The sequence below is a fragment of the Myotis davidii genome, unplaced genomic scaffold, assembly GCF_000327345.1.
Source record: "Myotis davidii unplaced genomic scaffold, ASM32734v1 scaffold270, whole genome shotgun sequence".
Classification (NCBI taxonomy): domain Eukaryota; kingdom Metazoa; phylum Chordata; class Mammalia; order Chiroptera; family Vespertilionidae; genus Myotis; species Myotis davidii.
In genome coordinates this window covers 72463-87805 of record NW_006282181.1, presented here as the reverse complement: position 1 = coordinate 87805, position 15343 = coordinate 72463, and the positions used below count along the sequence as shown (strand labels likewise).

Here is a 15343-nt window from a genome sequence, read left to right as displayed (position 1 = left end):
TCTTGTGCTGATTTTTTATTACAAAAGGTTTTTGCTGTCTTTGGATTCCTCTATTATTTTTATGGTTTCCTATCTTATGTTTAAGTCTTTTATTCATTTTGAGTTTATTTTTGTGTATGCTGTAAGTTGGTGGTCTAGTTCCGTTTTTTCGCATGTATCTGTCCAATTTTCCGAACAGCCATTTATTGAAGAGACTGTCTTTTGACTCCATTGTATGTTCATGCCTCCTTTGTCGAATATTAATTGAGCATAGTGGTTTGGATCAATTTCTGGGCTCTCTATTCTATTCCATTGATCTATATGTCTGTTCTTGTGCCAGTACCAGGCAGTTTTGAGAACAGTGGCTTTGTAATACGGCTTCATATCACTGCCAACTGAGGAGCAGCCACTTCTGTGACCACCCAAGGAGCAACCGCAGCCCAAGGAGATTTTTCTTGTTTCTTGAGGTTGACCTGTAATGCTATGTATTTCCCTCTCATGACTACTTTCACTATGCACCATAGATTTTGGGTTGTTGTGTTCTCATTTTATTTGTTTCAAGGTATCATTTGACTTCTTCCTTAACCTCATTATTAACCCATTCATTCTTTTTTATTTTATTTTTTAATCTTTACTGTTGAGAGTATTACAGATGTCCCCCCTTTTTACCCATATAGCTCCCCTCCACCCAGTTCCCACCCTACCCCAGGCCTTCACCACCATATTTTCTCTGTCCATAGCTAATGCACATATAAATGTAAATTCTTTGGTTAATCTCTTCCTACCCGCTCATCCCCTTCCCTCTGAGATTCGTAAGTCTGTTCTATGTTTCCATGCCTATGATTCTATTTTATTCACCAAATTATTTTGTTCATTATATTGTTTATTTTGATTTTTAGATTAAATTATTGATAGATATGTATTCACTGCCATTTTATTGTTCATATTGTTTTATCTTTTTTCTTCTTCTTCTTCTTCCTCTTCTTAAAGAATACCCTTCAAAATTTCATGTAATATTGTTTGGGTGGTGATGAACTCCTTCAGCTTTTTCTTGTCTGTGAAGCTGTCTATCTGACCTTCAATTTTAAATGCGAACTTTGCTGGGTAGAATAATTTTGGCTGTAGGTCCTTGCTATTCATCACTTTGAACATTTCTTGTGACTCCTTTCTGGCCTGCAAAGTTTCTGTTGATAAATCAGCTGACAGTCATATAGATGCTCTCTTGTAGGTAACTGACTGCTTTTCTCTTGTTGCTTTTAATATTCTCTTTTTGTCTTTAATTTTTGGCATTCTAATTATGATGTATCTTGGTGTGGGCCTCTTTGGGTTCCTCTTTTTTTTTTGGGGGGGGGTCTTCTTGTTTGGGACTCTCTGTGTTTCCTGGTCTTGTAAGTCTATTTCTTTCAACAGGTAGGGGAAGTTTTCTGCCATTATTTGTTCAAATACTAGTAGATTTTCAATATCTTGCTCTCTCTCTCCTCCTTCCCCCATAATTCGAATGTTGGTATGCTTGAAGTTGTCCAAGAGGCTCCTTACATTATCTTCATATTTCTGGATTCCTTTTTCTCTTTTGCTCTTCTGATTAGGTGTTTTTTGCTTCTTTGCATTCCAAATTTGCTTCTCAGAATCCTCTACTCTACTGTTGAATCCCTGTAAATTATTCATTTCCGTTAGTGTATGCTTAATTTTTGACTGGTCCATTTTCATGTCTTTGACATTCTCAAGAAGATTCTTGAAAGTCTCACTAAGTCCCTTGAAACTCTCATAAAGATCCTTGAGTAACCTTATAACCATGGTTTTGAACTCTGTATCCCATAATTTTCTTGCTTCCATTTTTTTCAATTCTGACATATTTCTTTGTCTCCATATTTTGGCTGCTTCCCTGTGTTTGTAACTATGTATTAGATAGAGCTCCTATGTCTCCTGGAATTGGTAGAGTGGCCTTGGGTAGTAAGTATCCATAGGGCTCAGTGGCTCAGCCTCTCCAGTCACCTGAGGGGGGCATTCTAGGTGTGCCCCCGTGTGGGCTGTGTACACAGTCTTGTAATCAAACCTTGATTCCTGTTGGCATCACTGGGAGGAATTTACCTCTAGGTCAATTGGCTGTGAGTACCAGCTGCAACTATAGTTGGAGAGCTGCTGTTCAGGAAATACCCCTATGGCACAGGACTTGCTTCAGTGGGGCTTTAGTGCTCACTGAGTTTGCCTGTTGAGTGTGTCCCTTGTGGATGTGTAGAGTTGTAATCTGGTATGGTCTGAAACTGTCCACTGGATGCACTGGCTCTGGGACCTCCAAAGAGGTTCAAAGTCAGCCACTGCCTGTGGCCACCCAGCAGGAGCTACAGAGAGATCTGCTGATGGCTGCTATTTGTATTAGGCTTAGAAGTGCCCAGGTGAGGCCCAGCTATGAAACAAGGCAGGCTGGTGCTAGTGCTGGGTCTTGAGTCTTTTATTGATAGGTTTGGGGCATGCTGACACCAGCTGTAGCTTGTTTGAGAGATATTAGGAAAGTCTGAAGCCTGAGCTAGGACAGGCCATTCACATGGAAAAACTGATACAAACAGCTTGGGTAGGGCTGAAAAATGGATAGGGTGGGGTCTCAGGGAATCACCAGGCTGGAGCAAACAGTGTGAGCCAGACTGATGGAGACTCAAATATGGTTGATTACAAGGAAGGTTCCAGTACAGGAACAATGACCCCTGCAAGCACCCCATCTGGGAGAACTCTGCCCCTGAGTTCCTGCCCTGAAGCCAGACAATACAGTTCTTCCCCTTATGTGTCTGGGTTCCTCAGAGGGATAGAATCTGAGTAAATTTTGTGCACTGGCCCTTTAAAAGGAACACCTGGGTCTCCAGTTGCCTCCGTGTCACTTAGCCACACTTCCTGCTGGTTTTTACAGGCTGAAGTTATGGGGACTTTCCTTCCCAGCTCTGGAATCCTGGGCTTGGGGTCTGGTGTGGGGCTGGGACCCCTCGATCTTCATGGGCAGCTTCTGCAGAGCCAATTTCCCTCCTGTTCAAACAAACAAACAAACAAACAAAACAACAACAGCAACAACAACAAACAGCACACGTGGACCAGCCCATTCTGTGCCTCCACCCCTCCTAGCAGTCTAAATGTGCTTTCTTCTTTACTTCTGTAGTTGTAGGACTTCCATTCAGCCAGATTTCAGGTGGTTCTGAATGATAGTACTGTATTTTAGTTGCAATTTTGATGTGGTTGTGGGAGGTGGCAAGTACAGGTGTTTAGCTACACTGCCATCTTGGTTCTCCCAGAGGCTATTATTCCATTCTTTTTTTTTGTAATGTTATTTAGTTTTCATGTCTTTGTGTGTATTTCAGTTTTTTCCTTCTGATTGATTTCTAATTTCATAACCATTATAGTCAAAGAAGATGCTTGACAATATTTCAATCTTCTTACATTTATCAATACTTGTTTTGTATCCTAACATATGGTCTATCCTAGAAAATGTTCCATATGCACTTGAAAATAATGTATATTCTTCTGCTTTGAGGAATATGCAAATTGTCCAGGACACCATCACAGTAACAACCAGACCGGCAGGGGGGTTAGTGAGGGAGGACCAAACAACTGAACAGCAGGCTGCGTCGGGCGACCAGACCTGCAGGGGGGCGGGCAGTAAGGGGTGACCAGGTTGGTGGAGAGGCAGTTAGGGGTGACCAGGCTGGCATGGGGGCAGTTAGGGGCGATCAGGCAGGCAGGCAAAGGCAGTTAGGGGTGACCAGGCCAGCGGGGGGGGGGGCAGTTAGGGGCTATCAGGCAGGCAAGCAGGTGAGCAGTTAGGAGCCAGCAGTACTAGATTGTGAGAGGGATCAGGCCTAAACCAGCAGTCAAATTTCCCCCGAGGGGTCCCGGATTGGAAAGGGTGAAGGCTGGGCTGAGGGGACCGCCTCCCATACACAAATTTTGTGCACTGAGCCTCTAGTGTTACCAATAAAATCCATCTGACCTAGTGTGTCGTTTAAGGTCACTGTTTATTTCTTGATTTTCTTATCTGGAAGTTCTATCCATTGATGTCAGTTGGGTGTTAAAATTTCCTACTATGACTGTATTACTGATGATCTCTTCCTTTAGATCTGTCAAGATTTGTTCCTATGTTGGATACATAATTGTTTACAACAGTTAATAACCTCTTAATTGGATTCCTTCTTTTATCATTATGTAGTGTCCTTCTTTGTCTCTTACTATAGCTTTTTCTTCTTCTTTGCTCAAGCTCTTCAACTCCCTTCATCAGCCCTCAACAACCTCCCCACCCTGACAACTGTCAGACTGCTCTCTATGAGTTTGTCTCTATCTCTTTGGAAAATTTTTAAAATTTCCATTGGAATAAAGTATCTTTTTTCATCCCTTACTTTTAGTCTGTTTGTATCTTTCATTCTGAGCTGACTTTCTTGTAGACAGCATATATATATCAGTCTCGTTTCCTTATCCATTCGACTACACTACGTGCCTTTTGATTGGAACATTTAAACCATTTACATGTAAATTGATTATTTATACATATTTGTTATTACCTTCTTCTTTCTTCCTCTTTCTCTTCAAGAAGACCCTAAACATTTCTGGTAATACTGGTTTGGTGGTAACAAACCCATTTAACTTTTTCCTATCTAGGAAGCTTTTCATTTCTCCTTCGATTTTAAATGATAGCTTTGCTGGATAAAATAGTCTTGGTTGTACTTCTTCATTGTCATCATTTTGAATATTTAATGCCAATCCCTTCTGGCCTGAACTGTATCTGTTGAAAAATAAACTGACAATCTTATGAGAGCTCTCTTGTAGGTAACTGTGTTTCTATTGCTGCTTTTAATATTCTCTCTTTGTCTTTAACCTTTGTCATTTTAATTATGATGTGTCTTGGTGTGGGGCTATTTGAGTTCATCTTTTTGGGACTCTGACATTCCCAGACTTGTGTGTTTGTTTTTTCTTTCACCAGGTTAGGGAAATTTTCAGTCATGATTTCTTCAAACAGGTTATCAGTACCTTGCTCTCTTTGTTCTCCTTCTGGTTTCAGTCTGATGTGGATGTTGTTATGCTTTATGTGTTCCCAAAGGTCCCTTAAACTATCCTTATTTTTTAATTTGTTTTTCATTTTTCTGCTCTCATTGGGTGTTTTCTACTACCTTCTTATCCAAATTGGTGATTCATTTCTCTGCTTCATCCAACCTATTGTTTATTCCTTCCAGTGTATTCTTTATTTCAAATACTATTTTCTTCATTTGTGGCTGTTTCTTTTGTGTGGTTCCTATGTCCTTTTTTAAAAATATATTTTATTGATTTTTTACAGAGAGGAAGGGAGATAGATAGAGAGTTAGAAACATTGATGAGAGAGAAACATCGATCAGCTGCCTCCTGCACACCTCCTCCTGGGGATGTGCCCGCAACTGTCGCAGTCCTGGCCTGAACTCCGGGCTCGAGGACTCCCCGGGACAGGAGAGTTAGGGCATGGCTGCTGGCGAAGACATCTTTGAGGCGTCCCCAGACAAAGGAAAGGCTCTAGTCCGGAGTTAGTGACACCTGCCTCTTTACCGACGAGAGCAATATGTCCACAGGGTTAATTGAGTGCCTGTAACCCACTACTCCACTCTTCACTCCCGCTACTCCCCGCTTCACTCCCGCTACTCCCCGCTTCACCCCCGCTACTCCCCGCTTCGCCAACGCTCTATCCACTGAGCCAAATCAGTCAAGGCCCTATGTCCTTTTTATCTATCTTTTTGTTGAAGGTCTCACTAAATACCTGAGTATCCTTATAATCATTTTTTAAACTCTATATCTGGTAAATTGCTTGCCTCCATTTCATTCAGCTCTTTTTCTGCATTTTTCTCCTGTTCTTTCATTGGCTCCTATCCTAGAGCCAGACAATTCAGTCTGACGAAGATTCTTTTCTCACCATTTTGGCTGCTTCTTTGTATTTGTTTCTATGTGTTAGATAGATCAGCTGTGACTCCCAGTCATGGTACAGTGGCCTTATGTAGTAGGTGTCCTGTGGGACCCAGTGCCACAGTTTTTTTGATCACCTGATCTCAGTGCTCCAGGAGTGTCCCTTGTATTTGTTATGTGGGCCCTGCTAATGTAATTGAGTCTTGATTACTATTGGTTCATTCATGTGTGGGGTGGAATCTCAGGTTGGTTGACTATGAGGATGGACCATGACCACAGTTTATGAGCTGCTGTATGGGTGCTGACTATAGGAAACAGAATTTACTTCAACAGGGTCTGATGCCTGCCAATATCTCCCATTGGATATGCCACTTGTAAAGCTAAATGGAACCTGCTCTGAAATCTGAAGCTAGCCACTGTTTGTGTTGATTTGGAGCCCCTTGGGAGGGACTCTGGTCCAGGCCAGTGTCAGACTTTGCCTGTGACTGGCCCTGGGCAACTTGTTTGGAGCTACAAAGCAATCCACAGGTTGTGGCTACCTCTGCTGGGCCTGGGTGTGTGCAAGAAGGACCAGTCTGCACACAAAGGCTGAAATTTACCAGCAGCCAGCCCAGCCGCAGGTCAGAAAAAGTCCCAAAGCACTTCAAGATATGCCTCCAGCTTCCTTTGCCTGCCAGCTGCCTGATAGAATCAGTCACTGAAAGTTTCTGGCAGTATACAAGTTGCATGAGGAAGGTTCTCAGTGAGTCACCAGATAAGGTTGAGTGGGATTCACCAGACTCATATTGGTTCAAACTTGGTGTCAGTGCTGGGTCTGAGGTCACTCAGCAAATGCCCCTGTATGCACCAAGTCTAGCTGTTGGGTGCCCACAGACCTTTCTGGTGGTGCGGGGTCTCAGGGAGTCATTGGGGTGAGGCCAACAGTTTATCTGGAACAAAAAGATCAAGATTTGGCTATGTGAAGGGGGCGGCGGGGGGTGGGTGGAGTTCTGCACCATTCCTGTTATGAAAGAAAAATGGTTCCTGTCCTAGAGCCAGACAACTCGGTCTGACCAAGATTCTGCCAGGAGCGCAATCTCAGCAGGCCGGGCCACAGGGAGTCAGGAGGGTAGGGCTAGTGGATCTCCCATGAAGGGCAGGATAGGATATATTTAGAAAGTAAGACCTCTAGAGCTCTATTTACAAATGTTTTTTTTAATGTATAAGTTTAATAAAGCTGTAACTCACAGGCATTTATTGGTCCACATACTCCTTTTTTATTTAATCCTCACCTGAATATATTTTTCCATTGATTTTTAAAGAAAGAGTAGAAGAGAGAGGGAAAGACAAAGACATAAATTGATGTGAGAGAAACACACATCAACTGGTTGCCTCCTGCACACTCCCTGACCAGGGCCCTGGCTGGGGAGGAGCCTGCAACCAAGATATGTGCCCTTGACTAGAATTGAACCCAGGACCCTTTGGTCTGGAGGCCAATGCTCTATCTACTGAGCCAAACAGACCAGGACAGTTCACATACTTTATATTGCAAAAGTACTATAGCCTACTTTAAGATTGTTACAAGGAATTTCATTTTTCCCATTATTTATTTATATGTATTACCCTCAAAACCTATGGCTTTTAAAAATTTATCTTTATTGTTTAAAGTATTATAGATGTCCTCTTTTTTTCCCATTGACCCCTCCCCCCCAGCCCCACTCCCTTCTGCTCTCCAGGCCTTCACCCCATTATTGTCTGTGTCCATGAGTTATGCATATATGCATGCAAGTTCTTCAATTGATCTCTTCCCTGCATGCCCTCCTCCCTGTCCCACCTCCTCCTCAGCTTCCATCTGAGGATCCTGATGCATGCTTCCATGTCTCTGAATCTATTTTGTTTGTCAATTTATTTTGTTCTTGACTTTCTCTGACTGCCTTATTTCACTTAGCATAATACTCTCCACGTCCCTCCATGCTGTATCAAGGGTAAGAGATCCCCTTTTTTTATAGCTACATAGTATTCCACGGTGTAAATGTACCACAGCTTTTTTTTTTTTTTTTATCAAATCATCTATTGATGGGCACTTGGGCTGTTTCCAGATCTTAGCTATTATAAATTGGGCTGCTATGTACACAGGGGTACATATGTTCTTCCTGATTGATGTTCCAGGCTTCTTAGGATAGATTGCTAGAAGTGGGATAACTGCATCAGATGGCATTTATATTTTTAATTTTTTGAGGAAAATCCACACTGGTTTCCACAGTGGCTGTACCAGTCTGTATTCCCACCAATAGTGTACTGGGGTCCCTTTTCATTGTCTGTGTCCATGAGTTATGCATATATGCATGCAAGTTCTTCAATTGATCTCTTCCCTGCATGCCCTCCTCCCTGTCCCACCTCCTCCTCAGCTTCCATCTGAGGATCCTGTTGCATGCTTCCATGTCTCTGAATCTATTTTGTTTGTCAATTTATTTTGTTCATTAGATTCCACATATAAGTGATATCGTGTGATACTTGTCTTTCTCTGGCTAATTTATTTCATTTAGCATAATACTCTCCACGTCCCTCCATGCTTATCAAGGGTTAAGAGATCCCCTTTTTTTATAGCTACATAGTATTCCACGGTGTAAATGTACCACAGCTTTTTTTTTTTTTTTTTTCAATTTGGGCACTTGGGCTATTTCCAGATCTTAGCTATCCTATATAATAAAGAGCTAATATGCAAATGGTCATCATGCCTTTGCACCTTCGCACCCTCGCATGGGGGCTGGGGCCCTGAGGCTGCTGCTCCCCGCCTCAGAGCCAGGTCTGGAGGACCTGAGGCCAGGCTGGGGGACCAGAGCCATGCTCCCTGCCCTGGTGCCAGAGCCAGGGGACCTGAGGCTACCCCACCAATAGTGTACTGGGGTCCCTTTTCCTCCATATCCTCGCCAGCACTTGTTGTTTGTTGATTGATTGATAGCAGCCATTCTGACAGGTGTGAGGTGGTACTTCATTGTCATTTTAATTTGCATTTCTCTGATGATTAGTGATGTTGAGCATTTTTCCATATGTCTCTTGGCCATCTGTATGTCGCTTTGGAGAAGTGTCTATTTAGGTCATCTGCCCAATGTTTGATCGGGTTGTTTGTTTTCCTTTTGTAGATTTGTATGAGTACATTATATATTTTGGATATTAACCCCTTATCAGATGTATCAGATTGGCAAATATGTTCTCCCATATAGTGTATTCCCTTTTCATTTTGATGCTGATTTCTGCGCAGAAGCTTTTTATTTTGACGTAGTTCCATTTGGTTATTACTTTCTTTGTTTCTCTTGTGTTAGGCATTATATCAGTGAAAAATTTGCTACATGAGATATCTGATACTTTGCTGCTTATGTTTTCTTCAAGGTTTTTTATGTTTTCATGACTTACATTTAAATCTTTTATCCATTTTGAGTTTATTCTTGTGTACAGTATAAGTTGGTGAAATCCAAAACCCATTTTTTATAAAAACTCTCAACAAAATGGGAATAGGGATCCTACTTCAACATAATAAAGGCCATATATAACAAACCTACAGTCAACATCATACTTAATGGGCAAAAACTGAAACCATTTTCCCTAAAAACTGGAACAAGACAGGGTTGTCCACTTTCACCACTTTTATGCGACTTAGTACTGGACATCCTAGCAACAGCAATCAGATTAGAAGAAAAATTAATAAAAGGCATTCAAATTTGAAAGGAGGTTGTAAAACTATCAGTATTCGCAGATGACAAGATATTGTACCTAGAAAATCCTAAAGACTCCAACAAAAAAACCCCCTAGATTTAATAAAGGATTTTGGCAGTGTAACGGGATACAAAATTAACACCTAGAAATCGATGGCATTTTTATTCACCAATAATGAACTTTCAGAAAGAGAAACTAAAAAATAAGTCCATTTACCATTGCAACAAAAATTAAGATACTTAGGAATTAACTTAACCAAGGAGGTAAAAGGCCTCTACTCAGAAAGCTTTAGAACATTGAAAAAGGTAATCATCAACCCAAAGGTAATCTGTACTCATTTAAGTCACTTCTCTTTTCTCCCTTTGTTTATAGAAGAGGACATAAACAAGTGGAAAAATATGCCATGTTCATGAATTGGTAGAACCCACATAATTAAAATTTCCATACTGCCCAAAGCAATATAAAGATTCTATGCAATCCCTATTAAAATACCAACGGCATACTTCACAGATCTAGAACAAACTGTCCAAAATGATATGGAACCCAAAAAGACCCCAAATAGCTGCAGCAATCTTGAGAAAGAAGAACAAAGTTGGAGGGATCACAAGGCCAGATATCAAGCTATACTACAAGGCCACTATACTCAAAACAGCCTGGTACTGGCATAAGAACAGGCATATAGATCAATAGAACAGAACAGAGAACCCAGAATTCTACCCAAGCCATTATGCTTAATTAATATTTGACAAAGGAGGCAATAGCATACAATGGAGTCAAGACAACTCTTCAATAAATGGTTCTGGTATAATTGGAAAGCTATATGTAAAACCTATGGCTTTTATCCTTTCCATTCCAGCTCTGAAATCACCAGATGTCCAATATTTCAAGTATTTTAGCTCATTTTAGATAAGACTTCATAATTTACTTAAAACTTAGGTTGTTTTTTCTTTGTCTTTGGAAACCATATCCCATGTCATCTCAAATAGATGATAGATAGATAGATAGATAGATAGATGATAGATAATCAACTTCTATCAAATGAGAATAAGTTAGAAAGATGAGACTTTTATTGTGCTAAAATACACAAAATTTAAAATTTGCCATTAGTGACATTTAGTACATTAGCAATATTGTGCAACCATCACCAATATATAATTTGAGAACATTTTCATCAACACAAAGGTAATCAATACTCATTTAGAAGTCACTTATCTTTTCTCCCTTTCCAGGCTCCCACAAACACTCGTCTAGTTTCAGTCTCTATGGATAATCTGGATATTTCACATAAAAATTCCCATAATAAGTGGCTTTTTGTGCCTGAATTCTTTCACTTAGCTTAATAGTCTTAATGTTCATCCATGTAATAGTACTTAATTCCTTTTTTAAAATATATTTTTATTGATTTCAGAGAGGAAGTGAGAGGGAGAGAGAGATAGAAACATCAATGATGAGCGAGAATCATTGATTGGCTGCCTCCTGCACCCCCCCCATTGGGGGTTGAGCCCGCAACCCAGGCATGTGCCTTTGATTGGAATCAAACCCAGGACCCTTCAGTCCACAAGCCAACACTCTAACCACTGAGCCAAACTGACTACTGACTACAGCAGTACTTCATTCCTTTTTATGACTGAATAATATTCCATTCTATGTATATACCACATTGGGTTTTCCATTCATCGGTTGACATTTATTTGGTTGGTTTTCGTCTTTTGGATATTGCAAATACTGCTTCTATGAACAAAAATGTTATGTACATGTTTTTGTGTGAGCACCTGCTTTTAGTGCTCTTGGATATATATTCAGGAGTGGAATTGCTGGGTCATGTGATAAATGAGATGAGATATTTTTAAATGAAATTTTACCAAACTAATAAATATTCTCATTTGATGGGTAGGGGACATAGTATTATTTCTCTTTTGTTCTGCTAACAACTTCTCTGGACTCCTACACTTCTCTAGGAAATGTGGTATGGAAGTTTATACCAGGAGACTACCAGATGGCATCATTAACCTATACCTAACACAAGAAATAACCATTTTTTAATACAAAGGGCCCACTGATATAAAAGCAGTTGAAAGTCTCTAACTTTAGCAAGTGCACTGCAATGCAACTTCAGACAATGAAGGTTACAGGCAAGTAACCAAAGTGTTTCTATATAGGTTTGGAGTCAGATATAACTTAATCAAATTACAAAACCTTGCCCTTGGGCCCCTCACTAAACTTCACTTTATTTCAGTTCTCCATCTGTAAAATAAGAGTAATAAACACTGTTTTTCAAGATTTTTATGTGGAAATGGCATAACCTGGCATATAGTTGGCACTTAATAAATATTAGTTCTTATTTCTCTATATTTTCTTATACTCTTCAAATTAACTAATCTTCAAGACTACAGTATTTTTTTTCTCATTTTTCCTTTCAGGTTAAAATTAAACTGCCAAATACAAACCCTTCTGAAATTAAAATTAATGTCCAGGAAATGATCCTTGACCTTCGTACTCCTGATAAGTAAGTAAAACTTAGAACTATAATAATTTATTATAATATGAATGAATCCTCAGTCAATATTTTTAAATGTACATAGCAATTTTGCATCATTCCTAAAGTCTGAAAAAAAGTTAGAAGGCTAGCTAGATCTGAAAGCTAGCATTCAGATCTTTAATCTACATAATGTAGACATAACTATATTTGGAAATACCTAGATTTTTTTTCTACCATGCATTTGTACATTTGGGGTAGGTTGATATCACCAAAACAGTCTTTGACATTCAGATACAATCTGTTAGGAAAAATAGCTAGAGATGAAAATGTCTTAAGTTGTAAATCTTGCATGTGTTATGTGGTAATTTTTGTACAGTTATAGCATAAGAGAAGCAAAATCTTTAAACTTTTTGGATATGATGGGGGCTCTAAAATTAAATTTTATTATACTCATTTAAAATCAATTAAAAAATTTTTAAAAAATTCTTACCAAAGGATATGTTGAGAGAGAGAGAGAGAGAGAGAGAGAGAGAGAGAGAGAGAGAGAGAGAGAGAAACATTGATTGGTACCCTCCAATGCACACCCTGACCAGGGAATTAAACCTGCAACCTGGGTGTATGCCCTGACAGGGAATTGAACCCACAACCTTTTGGCATACCAGATGACACTCCAACCAACTGAGAGCTTCCTGGCCAAGGCAACACAATTTCTTATCATCAATTAATTAAAAAAAAAATTCCAACAACTAATTTATCACTAGATCCTCAAACTGTGTGAATACATTTAAAAATAATACAGGTGATAATGGGATGATTCAATTAAATACTTTGATATTTTCTTTTTGTTGTTTTTTGTTCTTTTAAATATATTTGTTATTGTTGATTGTTTACAGATATCCCCCATTTTCCTCCTCTTGCCCCCCCCCTGATATTTTCAAAAATAGTCTTAGTATTACACATGTTCAAATCATGTTCCCAAAACTTAGTACAAACAGTAAAAATGATATAAAATGTTTATTCTGATACCCGTATGAATCAGTCCTATTTCTCAAAACTAGCTCTATAAAGAAGGAGTCAATGGAACTTGGTGTGTGCTAGATAAAATGTCTAAATATCTCACTGCTTTGTTCACTTTTCATCTGGATGTGAGCACACTTTGGTTGATTGCAGTGGTTCTTTCACTACGACTCATCAGCATTTCAAATTGTGAATGAGGAACAGTCAGCTTCTGCATATTCTCTTCCATTATCAGTACTTATAATTCTCCTTTGCTGATCTTAGAGCTTCAAAAATATATAAAGTAGATCCCTCATACAAAGGACTTATATGTATAAACAACACAATGTACATACATAACTTAACCTTTTTTTCTATGGCAAATGTAGATGCATTTAACACAAAATGATCTAGAGATGAATACATAGCAAATATTTTCTCATTACTTATATAGTAATTTCAAACATGTATCCTCATGGTCATCTCATGTTATAAAAATTACATTCACTATCCCCACCATTACTTCAGGGAGAATAGTAATTTTTTCATTGCGTATTATGCACACATTCATTCTGGCACCCAACCTTTCCAAGGAAAGTTAGTTAAATAGACAATCTTCCATGATATTTGCATGCTTGTTAAAAGCACACACACATCTGCACGCCATTAATTTAATTTCCATTCCCCTAGCAGTTCTTACTGTCTCCATCAATCTTTAGGCAGCTTCTCTGGCTATGCTGTCATTCCAGATATCTATCAGAGACCACTAAATGAAAGACTCATATAGAGATACTTTTTCACATAGAATATGGGCTGCATTAGGTCATTTGGATCATGCTGTATTTATGTAATAAACTAGAGGCCCAATGCACGAAGTTTGTGCAAGGGGCTTGGCCCTCATCACCGCTGCAACTGCCTCAGCCCCTGCCACCACAGCAGCCACCTTTGTCTTGGCCCCCACCTGCCACAACTTCATCTGGAAGGTCATCCAGAAGGACATCCGGAAGGACATTTAGTCTAATTAGCATATTACACTTTTATTATTATAGATGATCAGTGCAGAGAGGTACTGTCTCATAAGGAAAAAAATCATTAAGGTAGAAGACAAAAGATAGAATTAAGGTTTTTATTTCTTTTCTTAAACACTAAAGTTTTCTTTGGAGCCATGCTATTATCTAAATTTGTATTAGTGGAAAATGTGTCTTGTTTTATAATTTATTTATATTCACATCTACTTTCTTTAGTTTCTGAGTTTGACACCCTGTAAAACTATGTTTACTTGCTTCAAGAAAGATATGAGAGGACATTCAGAATTGTTCATATATCTACTAGAGGCCCAGTGCATGATTAAATCATGCATCTGTAGGATCCCCTAACTGTGGTCGGCAAACTGCGGCTCGTGAGCCAAATACGGCTCTTTGGCCCCTTGAGTATGGCTCTTCCTAAGCCTTAGGAGTACCCTAATTAAGTTAATAACAATGTACCTACCTATATAGTTTAAGTTTAAAAAATTTGGCTCTCAAAAGAAATTTCAATCGTTGTACTGTTGATATTTGGCTCTGTTGACTAATGACTTTGCTGACCACTGCGCCTAGCTTGCCATCAGGGCCATGTCCACTGTCCCGCAATGCTTCGCACTCTCTGTGGACACTGCTGGCGCCCTACCCCATGATACTTTACATGCTCCACAGACGCTGCCGGTGCCCCGCCTTGCAACGCCTCACATGCTCCGTGGACACTGCAAGCACCCTGCCCCACGAAGCCTCGCACACTCTGTGGACGCTGCCAGTGCCCTGTGATGCTCCACTGACACTGTCCGGGGATGGGGGTAGGGGGAGGGCCCAAGAAGTGCTCCAGCACCTCCTAGTGACCAGTTGTTTTGTTGTTCCACCGTTACAGCATCACAACCACAGGTCTTTTATGATATACATAAGGCAGAGAACAAGTGATTTCATTTTCACTGAATTGACTGCTAATATCTGTCAAATGATAATCAATCACATTGTAATTATTAATAATATCCAGATATTTAGCATTATAAAGGGTGTCCCAAAATTCACGCAAGAAGTAATTTTGATAGAAAACACAGGTTTATAATTAAAAATTGTAAATTTTTAATTGATTCATAAAGTATACAGTATAGGGTTATGTATGGAATAGCATATCGGGTAAATGGCCTCCACAGCTTTGCTGGCACATACGCACTCTTTTGTTGAAATTTTCCATGACTGAAATGCAGCTGCTCAGGCAATAACAGTTAATGGTGCTCAATATCGCTACATGATAATCCAGCTTTTC

General features: G+C 39.6%; 1 protein-coding gene across 1 annotated transcript in view; it reads left to right on the top strand.

The window, feature by feature from the left end:
* Positions 1 to 15343, top strand: part of PIH1D3 (PIH1 domain containing 3) — a 59829-nt gene that overhangs the window by 37352 nt on the left and 7134 nt on the right. Inside the window, exon 6 of the mRNA XM_006752686.1 lies at positions 11991 to 12076. Coding sequence (XP_006752749.1) covers positions 11991 to 12076 — 86 coding nt within the window. The remainder of the gene's footprint in view (positions 1 to 11990; positions 12077 to 15343) is intronic.